Source organism: Bufo bufo, chromosome 4 (assembly GCF_905171765.1).
Source record: "Bufo bufo chromosome 4, aBufBuf1.1, whole genome shotgun sequence".
Lineage (NCBI taxonomy): Eukaryota > Metazoa > Chordata > Amphibia > Anura > Bufonidae > Bufo > Bufo bufo.
The window spans coordinates 200285300-200297990 of record NC_053392.1 but is presented as its reverse complement, the minus strand read 5'-3'; the positions used below and the strand labels follow the sequence as shown (position 1 = coordinate 200297990).

At 42.8% G+C, this 12691-nt stretch overlaps 1 protein-coding gene across 8 annotated transcripts in view; it reads left to right on the top strand.

Annotated features, from left to right (window-relative positions):
* Positions 1-12691, top strand: part of TNIK (TRAF2 and NCK interacting kinase) — a 335955-nt gene that overhangs the window by 186442 nt on the left and 136822 nt on the right. For all 8 annotated transcript variants that reach the window (XM_040428231.1, XM_040428228.1, XM_040428235.1 and 5 more), the window contains exons 9-10: positions 3162-3240; positions 12440-12615. In XM_040428231.1, the coding sequence (XP_040284165.1) occupies positions 3162-3240; positions 12440-12615 (255 nt within the window). The remainder of the gene's footprint in view (positions 1-3161; positions 3241-12439; positions 12616-12691) is intronic.

Sequence of the window (12691 nt, the reverse complement as noted above, 5' to 3'; positions counted from 1 at the left end):
TACAATCAAAACTTGAGTGTTGAAAGGGTCACATCAGAGTAAGGGGATAGCTGCTGGTGTAGAATGAAGTAATTTTTATTTTTTTTCAACCAATTACGGGCTCATTTGTGTAATTAAACAGAACTTCACTATCAAAATGCAGTGCAGTCTGCAGGCAGCATGTTACAGAGCAGGAGGAGGTGAGCAGACTCATATATAGTTTTATCAGTAACCAAGGGAGGACTGGGAACTTTAAGTGGCCCTGGAGAAACTACTAAGTGGCCCGTTTTGTAGTCGAGTCCAAATTGATGGAAGGCAGGGCCAGCAATACTTACCACCCCAACAGAGCCAAATACGACAGTGCATCACAAAATAATGCCAGCAGCACAAAATACATCCCCAAAAACTTCCACTGGGCGGCCGTGAGGAGGGCCCAGAAGGCCCCCTGGGCATCAGCCCAATGGAAAATTTCCCTGTGAGGTCTATTGCCAATCTGCCCCTGTCAGTAATGATTCAATAAGGCCTATTGCACACAACTGTATGACTTTTTCAGTATTTTTCAGTCCGCAAAAAATACGGATGACATCTGTGTGCATTCCGTTTTTTCCGGAACGGAACATCTGCCCCCTAATAGATTAGTACTATCCTTGTCAGTTATGCGGACAATAATAGGACATGTTCTATCTCTGAACGGAAATACGAAAACGGAATGCATACGGAGTACATTTCGTTTTTGCGGACCAATTGAAATGAAGGAAACGGAAAAAAAATTGTACATGAGGCCTAAAACTTAATTTATTAATTTAAACTTCTGTTCTTTTTAGGTGTAGAAGTCATGTAGGCAGTCCTAACAGTACATTTCGTTTTTGCGGACCAATTGAAATGAAGGAAACGGAAAAAAAATTGTACATGAGGCCTAAAACTTAATTTATTAATTTAAACTTCTGTTCTTTTTAGGTGTAGAAGTCATGTAGGCAGTCCTAACAGTGATTTACAGCATTCCCTCTATGTTTAGTCATGCAGATTTAGCTGTCAGCCACCGCTAGGATTGCCTACATGACTCATACACCTAGAGCAGAAGCTTAAATGTATAAATTAAAAGTTTTATTGAAGCTTTTCCAATAAAACTATATATCAGGCTGCTCAGCTCCTCCTGCTCTATAACATACAGAATTATGCTCCTTTCACACGGGCGTGTTTCCCGTGCGGGTGCAATAAGTGAGGTGAACGCATTGCACCCGCACTGAATCCGGACCCATTCACTTCAATGGGGCTGTGCAGATAAGCGATGATTTTCACGCATCACTTGTGCGTTGCATTAAAATCGCAGCATGCTCTATATTGTGCATTTTTCACACTATGTAGGCCCCATAGAAGTAAATGGGGCTGCGTGAAAATCGCAAGCAAGTGCGGATGCGGTGCGATTTTCACGCATGGTTGCTTGGTGACTATCAGGATGGTGACCCGATCTTTATTATTTTCCCTTATGACATGGTTGTAAGGGAAAATTATGAATGGAGGGGTTAAAAAAATAAATCAAATTAAACTCACCTCATCCACTTGTTCGCGCAGCCCGGCTCATGTTCTTTCTTCTATTTTGTGGACCTGGGAGGAAAAGGACCTTTGGTGACGTCACTGCGGTCATCACATGGTCCATGTGATGAGCGCAGTGATGTCACCAAAGGTCCTTTTCCTCCCAGGTCCTCAAAGTAGAAGAAAGACGACGAGCCGGGTTCTTCTGTGAAGAAGTCCGGGTTCGGGTCTTGGTACCAAACATGCAGATTTTTCTCACGCGTGTGCAAAATTGTGCATTTTCCCGCAATGCCCGTGTGAACCCAGCCTTACACTGCAGTTTCATGTTGACAGCTTCCCTTTAACATACTGTACACTGATTCTTACTAAAAGCAATAAATGCTAATTCTTGTGTTTTGTGCTTTCCAATAATTTGTTGTCAAAATCATATTACTTATGTAAACTTTTATTACTGAAGAAATTATGAAGGCGACATAGCTTTTTTCTATTGAATGGTTGGGGAATTATCATTAGCATGCTGATGGGATGGAGACTGATGGTATTAGAATAATCCTGCCCATAGGGAGCTCACCTAGATGTAGACTGAGGAGCCGAGTATTACCATCAGTCTGTTCATCTTATTGCTAGTTGTATTAATCTCTATCGTCTTGTCCTGTTCGACACCAGTGCTTGCCTTCTTTCTTAGTCTTTCACATGTGCAAGAGGATGGTGCTTATAGATGTCTGTCACCATCAGTGCACACAAAGTACACTAGACTAGAAAAAAGGCTGAGAAAAATATCTGCAGCACAAATTAGCAAATGTAATCACAGCAAAATGTACAACAAATGTACATGAAACTTGTTGATTCATTATGTATCTTATTGCGGCACATCACTCAAAAAGTAAGAGTATCAAATAGTAGAAAAATGCATTTCATATGATTTTTTTCTAGCAAAATTTTTGAAATTTCAATAATGGTATGAAGACTTTTTGATATCACTTGTACCTTAAAGGGATATTCCCCACAATTATGGGATATCCAAGCATATGTCCTAAATATCTGATAGATGCCACCACTGGACACCAGAGGCAGGTAGAGAATGGATGGGAGGGTACACATTCTCTTCTATGGAAGTTTACCAAATATAGAAGTAAATGGACAATATATCACAATCTGGAAATAGGTGTGGGTCCTTTGGATATACCATAAATATCTAAAATGGGAATACCCCTTTATGTTGTAATGAAACAATATCTAATACGGCTTTCACATTACATGGTATTACTGTTTATTCCTTTTCTATACAGACCTGCACGCACTTGACATCACCATAATTTAGGGACTATGCATTTGTCATTTTCGATTTATTTAAATTTTTTCTTTCCGAAATTGTGTTAAAAATATGTTTTTGTAGTCGTCCCCTTAAATCAGTCAGTTCATATCCCAGCCAAAGCGTCAAGTGTGATTGGTGCAGTGCCTAGTGTTAAGACCTCCATTTCAGTGGATTAGTGTAAAGGCTCCTAAAGCCCTAAGGTGTTAATAGCAGGTACATTTTTCTGCCACTATAAGCCAATTGCCTAAAAATTTTGTTTTACACGTACGTCGAGTGCAAAATGTTTTCTTGCTGTCGGTTTGCCGTCTCTAACATATTTTTTCTTAACCTTTAGCACTCTGTGATATGCATCCCATGAGAGCCCTTTTTCTAATCCCTCGGAATCCAGCTCCCAGATTGAAATCGAAGAAATGGTGAGTCATAGTTGAGACTGATTTTCCCGAGTAAGCTCTGTGTTGGCACTCTGTCCGTACATGCATAGAATATATGAGATCTTCGGGATGAGAGACGGACTGCTTCATACACAGTAAACACCTATGTACATGCATTTTTCTCCCTTTTACTGTTTTGTTGCTGTTTGCTATGCATGCTCGGTCTTCAGGCTCCTACTAGTTGAAACTTGATTTGGCAGTGTCTCTGCATATAGTATAACGTAATTTCTCAGTGGAAACAATTTGTCATTCTAGAAAGGCATGGTTTATCTTGAAGGATTAGGAATGCATCAGCTTGAATAGCGTTTAGACAGGGGATGGGCTTCTCACATTGCTTAGACAAAATCTTAAGAAATCCAGGCCATGGTAGCGCTGAACTTACTCATTACAGCTGTTGTTTTTTTCCCCGTTGGGATACATGGCATTGAAATGAAAAGGAAGATTGTGCTGTAAACATTTTTTAAAAAAACTAAATGTTTTATCTTTGGAGTAAAATATTGTCTGAATTCTTGTTTTTCCCTGTGGCTGTAATGTAAGTATACCTGCCAGGCAGAATACATGGTATAAAGTAGTAATGCTACTGCAATGGCTTTCTAGTTTTTATAGTTCTGTGTAATTACATTTCTTTCTGAATGTGGACATTAGGCTTCTTTTAGGCTTGTTTCACACTAGCGTTACTCATTCGGGCAGGCTCTATCAGCAGGGGAACAGCCTGCCGGATCCGTAACTACCATGTACAGCTGTGCACTGCCTGAAGTCCGTCTGGGCCCATCCACTGGAGCCTGGCGGAGATCTGGCTGCAGCACAGCAAATCGGCTGAGAGGGGGTTGGTCAAAAACTGCTGGTTAACTACGGTGTATGGCTGCCGGAATTAGGAGCGCTAGTGTGAGACAGGCACAAGAAGAGCACTTTGTACCCATATTTAAAGTAAAAAGCAAGATTAGACCAGCATCTCCATACAATATAAAATACAGTATAGGTGTATGCAGCGGTGCAACAAGCCTTTCCGCTGCCTGAGACGAAAACTGAAACAGCGCCCCCCCCCTACCCCAATATCAATTTCTTAACCTAACCCCTTCCCTCCAGCCCTACTGTTAAAGACATACTTTTAAAGACATGCTTCCTCCAGTTAGAAAATAATGACCCCCACCCCATTGTGTCCCAAAAGCATGCTGCCAAATAAAAATAATAATCTCAAATACTTACCTCCATTTTGCTGTCAACGATGCAGTGCAAGACACAGACCTCTTCTAGTCTGTGCCCTGAGCTCTATGCAGCACGATAATGATGACACCGGCCTCTGATAGGCTACAGGAACTAGGACTAAAGCCTATTAGAGGGAACGGTGGGCCAGAGAGACATCACTCCCATGCCCTGTCGCGGCATCACTGTCTGGCCCGGGCATGCACACTGTTCTGCCCACTGTGGTCAGAGGCACAGAGATATGGAGTGCGCATGCGCCAATTTCACGCCAGTAACTGGTGCATGCGCACTCCATATCCCTGTCCCTCTGCCCACAGTGGGCAGAACACTGCGCATGCCCGGGCCCGGCAGTGATGCGCGAACAGCCTATAGGGAAATATGATGTCACAGAGCCACAGGGCTGGCTTGAGCTTACTGAGGGGCGGAGTTAGGCGCGAGTGAGGCGGAGGAACTTGGGCACTTTCAGAAAACTCTCCGCCCCTGGGCACTTGCGACCGCTCATAAGCATATGATAAAAACGACTTTTTGGGCGATTTGAAGCATCAGAAGAACTAAACACGGGTAACATCTGTGTCATGTCTTTGTGCCCCACTAAACAATGTCACCTGTTTAAAACCAGTCAGGTAGGTGACAGACTCCCTTTAAGACCGCCGTCTTAATAAATGTGCCGCTATTTACATGTGCATATGCAAAGCCACATGCAAACACTGGGAGCATTGATAAATCTGAATTGCATTACTGCCACACTTACTATATGAAAATTAGAAGCTCTTTGTGCACATTTTTGATCAAAATTGTGTCAGCCCATCTACCAGTGACAAGCTATATTTAAAGTGACTGTTCAGCGTGAAAATTATATTTTTTAGTGCCTAGGGAGGATCATTACCCACTATTTATTTTTCTCAGTGCTTGTGCTTAGCTATAGTTTAGCTCAGCTCCACTAGGGAAGATATGTGATTTATGACTACAGTTTAGCTACAGTGCCTGCAGGGAGTGCACAGTAGTCTGAGACACCCCCCAATCTCTTCATTGGCTCAAGCTGCTGTTCTCTCCCTCCCCTGCAGCTTTGTCTCCTCAGATTGGCTGCTTTATATAAGCACAAGTGTATCCTAAGATCTACAGGAAGGCAGTGCACTGAGAGCTGGTTTCCATTACAGCAGAGTGAGAGTGATTATAAAGACGGTCATTTACTAACCAGAAATATGCCTATATTAGGCGTATTTCTAGCGCAGATTGAGGCGTGAAGGTTCTTTGCACCGTAATCTGCGATTTAACCTGCTCACGCCAGGTCTAAAAACTTGAGCATTGCATGGGCGAAGAGCGGGACGGACCAGCAGGCCCATCTCATTTACCATTCTCTATGCCTGTTTTAGGCGGAAACTGTCTAGGAAGCTGTCTTACATTTAGAAGCGGCCGTGGATCCGCCGATGTTATGGAGAGGCCAGCTATAGGGGATATTAAGACCGGCGTCTAAAACGCCAGTCTTAATAAATGACCCCCAAAGTACAGATGACTAAACCACCAGAGATAAAAAGATGAATTTCAGGTTACTGCCACACACATACTGAAGGAAAATCGTTAGTAAGCACAGATAGATTGCTGCTTTATCTGTCTATATTTGGTATGTAACACCTAAACCTTAGTAGTTCTGCTCAAAGGGAATGTGTCACCGAATTATTTTTTCTGCCGGATAGCAACACATAACCTTTTTTCTAAACTGTTTTTATTTATAAGCAAGATTATGGGGGCATCCATCTTACCTGAACTGTTAACAGCATTTAGAGAAATTACTTTATGGTAGCCACCATGGACCATAGACGTAATATTCTGGAGGGGACTCCTTGACTTCTATGGGAGAATTTTCTAGACAGGCTCCGTGACCCGTGCAAAGATCAGGATGGAGAAGATAAGCTTTGACATCATCTATTGTGACGTGTCGTCTCCCGTCTGCTAAGGGCTCTTTCACACTTGCGTTCTTGTCTTCCGGCATAGAGTTCCGTCGTCGGGGCTCTATGCCGGAAGAATCCTGATCAGGATTATCCTAATGCATTCTGAATGGAGAGAAATCCGTTCAGGATGCATCAGGATGTCTTCAGTTCCGGAACGGAACGTTTTTTGGCCGGAGAAAATACCGCAGCATGCTGCGCTTTTTGCTCCGGCCAAAAATCCGGAACACTTGCCGCAAGGCCGGATCCGGAATTAATGCCCATTGGAAGGCATTGATCCGGATCCGGCCTTAAGCTAAACGTCGTTTCGGCGCATTGCCGGACCCGACTTTTAGCTTTTTCTGAATGGTTACCATGGCTGCCGGGACGCTAAAGTCCTGGCAGCCATGGTAAAGTGTAGCGGGGAGCGGGGGAGCAGCATACTTACAGTCCGTGCGGCTCCCGGGGCGCTCCAGAGTGACGTCAGGGCGCCCCAAGCGCATGGATCACGTGATCGCATGGATCACGTCATCCATGCGCATGGTGCGCTCTGACGTCATTCTGGAGCGCCCCGGGAGCCGCACGGACTGTAAGTATGCTGCTCCCCCGCTCCCCGCTCCTACTATGGCAACCAGGACTTTAATAGCGTCCTGGGTGCCATAGTAACACTGAACGCATTTGGAAGACGGTTCCGTCTTCAAATGCTTTCAGTACACTTGCGTTTTTCCGGATCCGGAGTGTAATTCCGGCAAGTGGAGTACACGCCGGATCTGGACAACGCAAGTGTGAAAGAGGCCTAAGTCTATGGCAAATCAGCAGCAGAGCAGGAAGAGAGATGGGAGACGGCTTGTGCGCGCCGTCTCCTTATACAGCTGGAGAACCTTTTTAAGCTCACATATGCGGCAGGAGTTTCCATCATAGGTCCAGCAAACAAAGGACAAAATATCAGTGCATGAATCAGTATTTTGTTTGGCAGCATGCTACAATCCATACTAGAAACCCAATGGATCCCATAATAGTCAGTGGCATCCGTTGGGTGCCGGTGGTTTCCAGCATATGATGCATCCGGACATTTTGCCACTGATGTGAACCTAGCTTTAATCATTCACTCGCTGTATCATAATTATGACAATAGTCATCTGTGCAGAGCTGTTGGCCTCAATAGTTATGCAGTTTTTTCTTTAATTATGTCGATCGAGAAGTGATTAATGTTCTAAAGAAGGTCCATGTCTGAAAAATCACTGAGGAACAGGGAGAAACTGTGCATACACAAGATTTTGGCATTGATTCTGCAGACCATTGGACCCACTTCAGAACTTACAGTAGGTCGCGCCTTATTGGGTGTGATTACAGCAGGTGACTATTGAGGCCTGTGGTTTCACCCAGATGACTACTTCCAGGTAAATATAATACAAGGTGTAAACAATGAAAAGATCATTTTCTGCATTATTTAGAATTGGGCAACTTAAAGGGGTTCTGCAGTTTGTTTAAACTGATGATCTATCCTCTGGATAGATCATCAGCATCTGACCGGCGAGGGGTCAGACACCCGCTCCAGGAGCGCCGCGGCCTTCTCACTGTTTACTGCAGGCCCACTGACGTCACGACTAGTATGAAATGGCCTGAGCGCGGCTAAACTCCGTTCACACGAATGGAGCTTAGCCCAGGCCAGGCCAGTTGATACTAGTCATGATGTAACTGGGCTGGAGCGCCGCTGCCTTCTTAAACAGCTGATCGGCGGGGGTCCTGGGTGTCCAGAGGAACAAACTGTAGAACCCCTTTAAGCATAGGACAGCTTGTAGAGCTATTGAAGAGCCCCATAAGATGGTAGCAGTGGTTTATAATGGAAAATCCAGCAGAGAGGGCTCCTTTAACCGAGTCTACATCACTACAGGGATCAGATGTAAAATGCGCTATTTAGACGGATACATATGGGTACAATAGGACCACCTATTGTGTATAGGCATTATACTTTGTTTCTTTCACTTATCTGCTTGGTGTCTCATTTTTGTTCTTTAGTCCTTTCTCTTTCCAGCTATCATCGGCCGTTCATGTTTTTTGTCTTTTCTCATTCTCTGCTTGACTTGAGCACGCAACTTTCTGCTTTTTCATCACGAAGGAAAGATGCCAGCTCAGTGATCTGAACAGAAAGTTCCCATTTCCACTGGGAACAGCACCTGGTGTGCATGTGGCTCAGGGAAAAAAAAATGAACACATGGCGTGATCCTGCATAGATCACCAAAATGGCATTGAGAATAGCAAAATGTCATCATTCGGAGAAGTTATTGCTTGCATTAACGAGCCTTTCCACATACAGTAGCATTTTATAAAGAACTGGGATTTACTCTGTAAATGCTGCACTTCTATACGTGTATATGGGCTGCAAGAAAGTCTTCTGTCCTTGATATATCGTTGAATTGTGTCTTCCTGTGGAAAAAGAATTCATTCTGGTTGTTATAAATTTCCTGTGGTTTCACATGGGCTTGCATGTTGCGTCACTGAATTACATAATCATGTTTTTCTGTAGAAATCTTTTTGTTCTCGCCCAAAATCTGTTATTTGGTATAACAGATTTAAAGGGGTTGTGTAAGAATGGGGAGGTTTTTGGCAACTCCCCCATTCTGTGGGATCTGTAAAGGGAATCTTACTCACCTGCTTCCCGATGCCAGCTCCCCGCTCCTTCTCCTTCCTACCTGCAACACTCCTCTGGGCTACAGCAAAGTCAACATCTGGCTCGATATCAGGCAGCAGTGGTGTCTCCTTGCCTCATGCCAAATGGTCACATGGTCGTGAGGGGAGCCTGACAGCACTGCTGCCTGTGATTAAATGTGGCTATGTCAAACCGGAGGTTGACATTGCTGGATCCCAGAGGAGCACCGCAGGCCTGCAAGAGAAGAATCTGGGAGGTGGCCTGTGGTAACAAGTAAGTATGGTACCCTTTGCAGGTCCCACAGAATAACCCCCCCCTTCATACTTGCAATCAGATATTGTCAATACATCAATAGTAAAGTGGACAATCCCTTTAAGAGACCAGCCTAGTGGCAAGGTTAATTTCAGGATATATTTAGCTGTGCTTACTGGCTGATTTTTGCAAATTCCAGTTCATTTTGGCCCATTTTAATTCTGATTATTGTTATGTGTCCAATTACTTAATTGCCTATATTACGATATATATATTTTTTAATCTGTAAGGGCGCTAACATGCATTTCCAGCCAAGCCGCGGTAACCGCACACTAATTGCTGGGCTACACATGAATGTGCCATGGTTACAAGTTACAAGTACTTAGGCGGCCTTGCCATTAGGAGCAGTCCATGTGCGTGCACCATAATAGAAACTTGATCGTTAGTGGATGACTTCAATCAGAATTCTGGAGCCATTTCTACCTGTCTGCCACATATTCAGTGTCCCCGTCTGTGAACAGACAAGACGCCTGCAGATTGGTTGTGTGCTGCTTATTAAACTTCACACATCCTCCAAACATAAGCAGAGACAAAAGGCCAGCAAGTCATATTAAGGAACTAGAATGAAATCTGGAAAGAGTGACAGGGTACAAACCGCTTGTGATCTCAGGTATTGATGCAATTAGCCCCTGGCACAGCGGATGATGATGTTAACAATGCAGTCCAGGCATCACTCAGACCCTAGCACACTGTAATTGAAAGTCAATGTACTTCTACCTCATCACGCTCAAAAATGAGTAGCAGAGTCTGTCATTAATCTAGTAATCTCTATTCGGTAAAGACAAATGTTAATGCCGCATGTTGCTCGCACATCATTGGTGTCACCATTTTTAAAGATTAGACACCTTGATTATAGTCTTTTTTGCATCAAACATTGACTGATGTTTTAATGTCATATAGGGATCTAGCACTTTTCATGGTCTGAAAGTGTTTTTGGTTATTTTAATGGATGTGTTCCCTAACTTTTTTTATTCACTTAATTGGTAGGCCATGCTTGTATTGATGGCCTATAGAACCCTTTATATTATGCCCATGACTAAATTATTCCTGCATCTCTTCTTCTGGGATAGAAGACCCTGTTAATCTGCAGTTATCTGAGGATTTATGAAATAAGTGAAAAATGGTCAAGAGAAGTAAATAGATATTACTTTTAAAGGCATATTCTAGTGTTTGGAGACCTCTTCTGAGTGCAAAGTGAAATTGATCAGATAACTGATCAATTCCCATTGAGTAACCAAAGCTTACTTACGGTGGCTCTTTGGTTAGCACTGGTGCCTTGCAGCGCTGGGGTCCTAGTTTCGAATCCGACCAAGGACAACATCTGCATGGAGTTTGTATTTTCTCCCCGTGTTTGCGTGGGTTTCCTCCTGGTTCTCCGGTTTCCTCCCACACTCCAAAGACATAGTGATAGGGACCTTAGATTGTGAGCCCCAGACATATTGTGGACAGCTTTATGCCAATGTCTGTAAAGCTCTGTGGAATTGTCATGATCAGTGTGGGGGAAAAACTCCACACTAAACACAGGAGGGAAGGGGAACAGTAACTGGGCCTGGAAACTAGGGAAGGCACAGGTCACCTCCTAAACAACCCTAATCCAGGCCCTAACTACCTATCAATATGAATAAACCTTGAAGGTAGGAATATTCATATGCTGGATACCTAGGCCCTTATATCCCCATAAGGCCCTGGAATGAGGTTAGGACCAGAGACAACCCATTCCTCCCCAGATGGACGAATGGAAGTCTCTGTCTCAGGCCCAGATACAAACAACAGGGAATATAACAAACACAAAACAATAAGAAAAGACAAGACTTATCTGGCAACTCCAGAAGCACCACAGAGTACAACTGACCAGCTAGTTAGAAGGCAGGAATAAAATCTATAACCCACACCTCCAAGAAGCGGCTACTTATGGGAAAACAAAATTACCAACAAGCAGCACCTGAAGCAATGGGTGTGGCATTCACCAAAACACAGACACAATAAGAACCACAGTGAACTTGTCAATTTAACCCACGAGTTGCCAGTCTCTCCGATCTCCTGGCACCTGCCACGGGAACGTCTGTGACAGGAATATAGCAGCGCTATATAAGTGCATTAAATAAATAAATCACAGTGGTTCTATACCTTCATAGAAGCCAGTCAATCGAACCATCCAAAATTGGTTGAAAAGTGCCATATGATATTACTCATAAAATGTAGGTAATGATATCAAGACATCAACAGAAATAAATTAAGCTTTTTCACCTTTGAAACTGCATAATTGTCCAATTAATATTCATATCATAGTGATTAGTTTAGACCTTGATAACCTAAAGCCATGGTAATTGAAAAACTAAGAGGCCATTGTCAGCCTGGTTTATCTTGGAATTGGAGGAACCATCATATGTGCACCTTCTAAGTTGATTCCAAAAAAAATTCAGTGTCTCCCTACTGTTGCAGTGTAGTAAATTACAGTACATGACTAAAAAAAAAAATTACAAAAAAATACTGGGCAGTATGTCCAGACAACCTCAGTTTGGTTTAAAGAGAAGACTTATTGGCAGTCTGAATGCTTTTGTTTTACTTATTTGTCTTACATAAGCTATTGAATGTGAAATGTTGCATTATAACAGTTAAATCAATTTTACAATGATAATCAAGTCGATAAAGAACTCAACATTTTTTTTTTTTGCAGTCGTAAGCTTTGTTGTTCACAAGAGGAATCTCTGGTGATTAGATCTCTCTTTAGATCTCTCTCAAATAGTGATTGTAGCCACTTGGTTCATAACTGAGCAGCTATATTACTGACCAGGGAATTGCACTTTAGCCATGAATTTATGCAAACCCCTTTGTGCTTAGCTAGAGCTTTGAGGCATGTAATTTATCTTACCTTGCATCTTTTTGTAGTAGCTATTTTTTTGTGCTGATCAACATAGAGCGATAACCTGGTTCATTTTCCAAGAACCGGTGTCTCCTTACTCTGTGTATCTGAGTAGTATATTTGGAGAACGTAAAGTATTGCAATTTCATATCTTTTGTCATGAATATTGTTTACTCTGCTGAAATAGTTGATTTTGTATTTGATTAAACTTTTTCTGTTTGTTTCCAGGTCTAAAAAATTTCAGTCCTTTATTGAGAGCTGTCTTGTAAAGAACCATAGCCAAAGACCTACAACAGAGCAGCTTATGAAGCATCCATTCATAAGAGACCAACCAAATGAGAGACAAGTTCGAATTCAGCTCAAGGATCACATCGATAGAACAAAGAAAAAAAGAGGAGAAAAAGGTGAAGAAATTGGTCAATTCATGACTTGTGAATAAGGTTCTTTCTCATTTTTGATGAAATAACTGGGACCCCACCA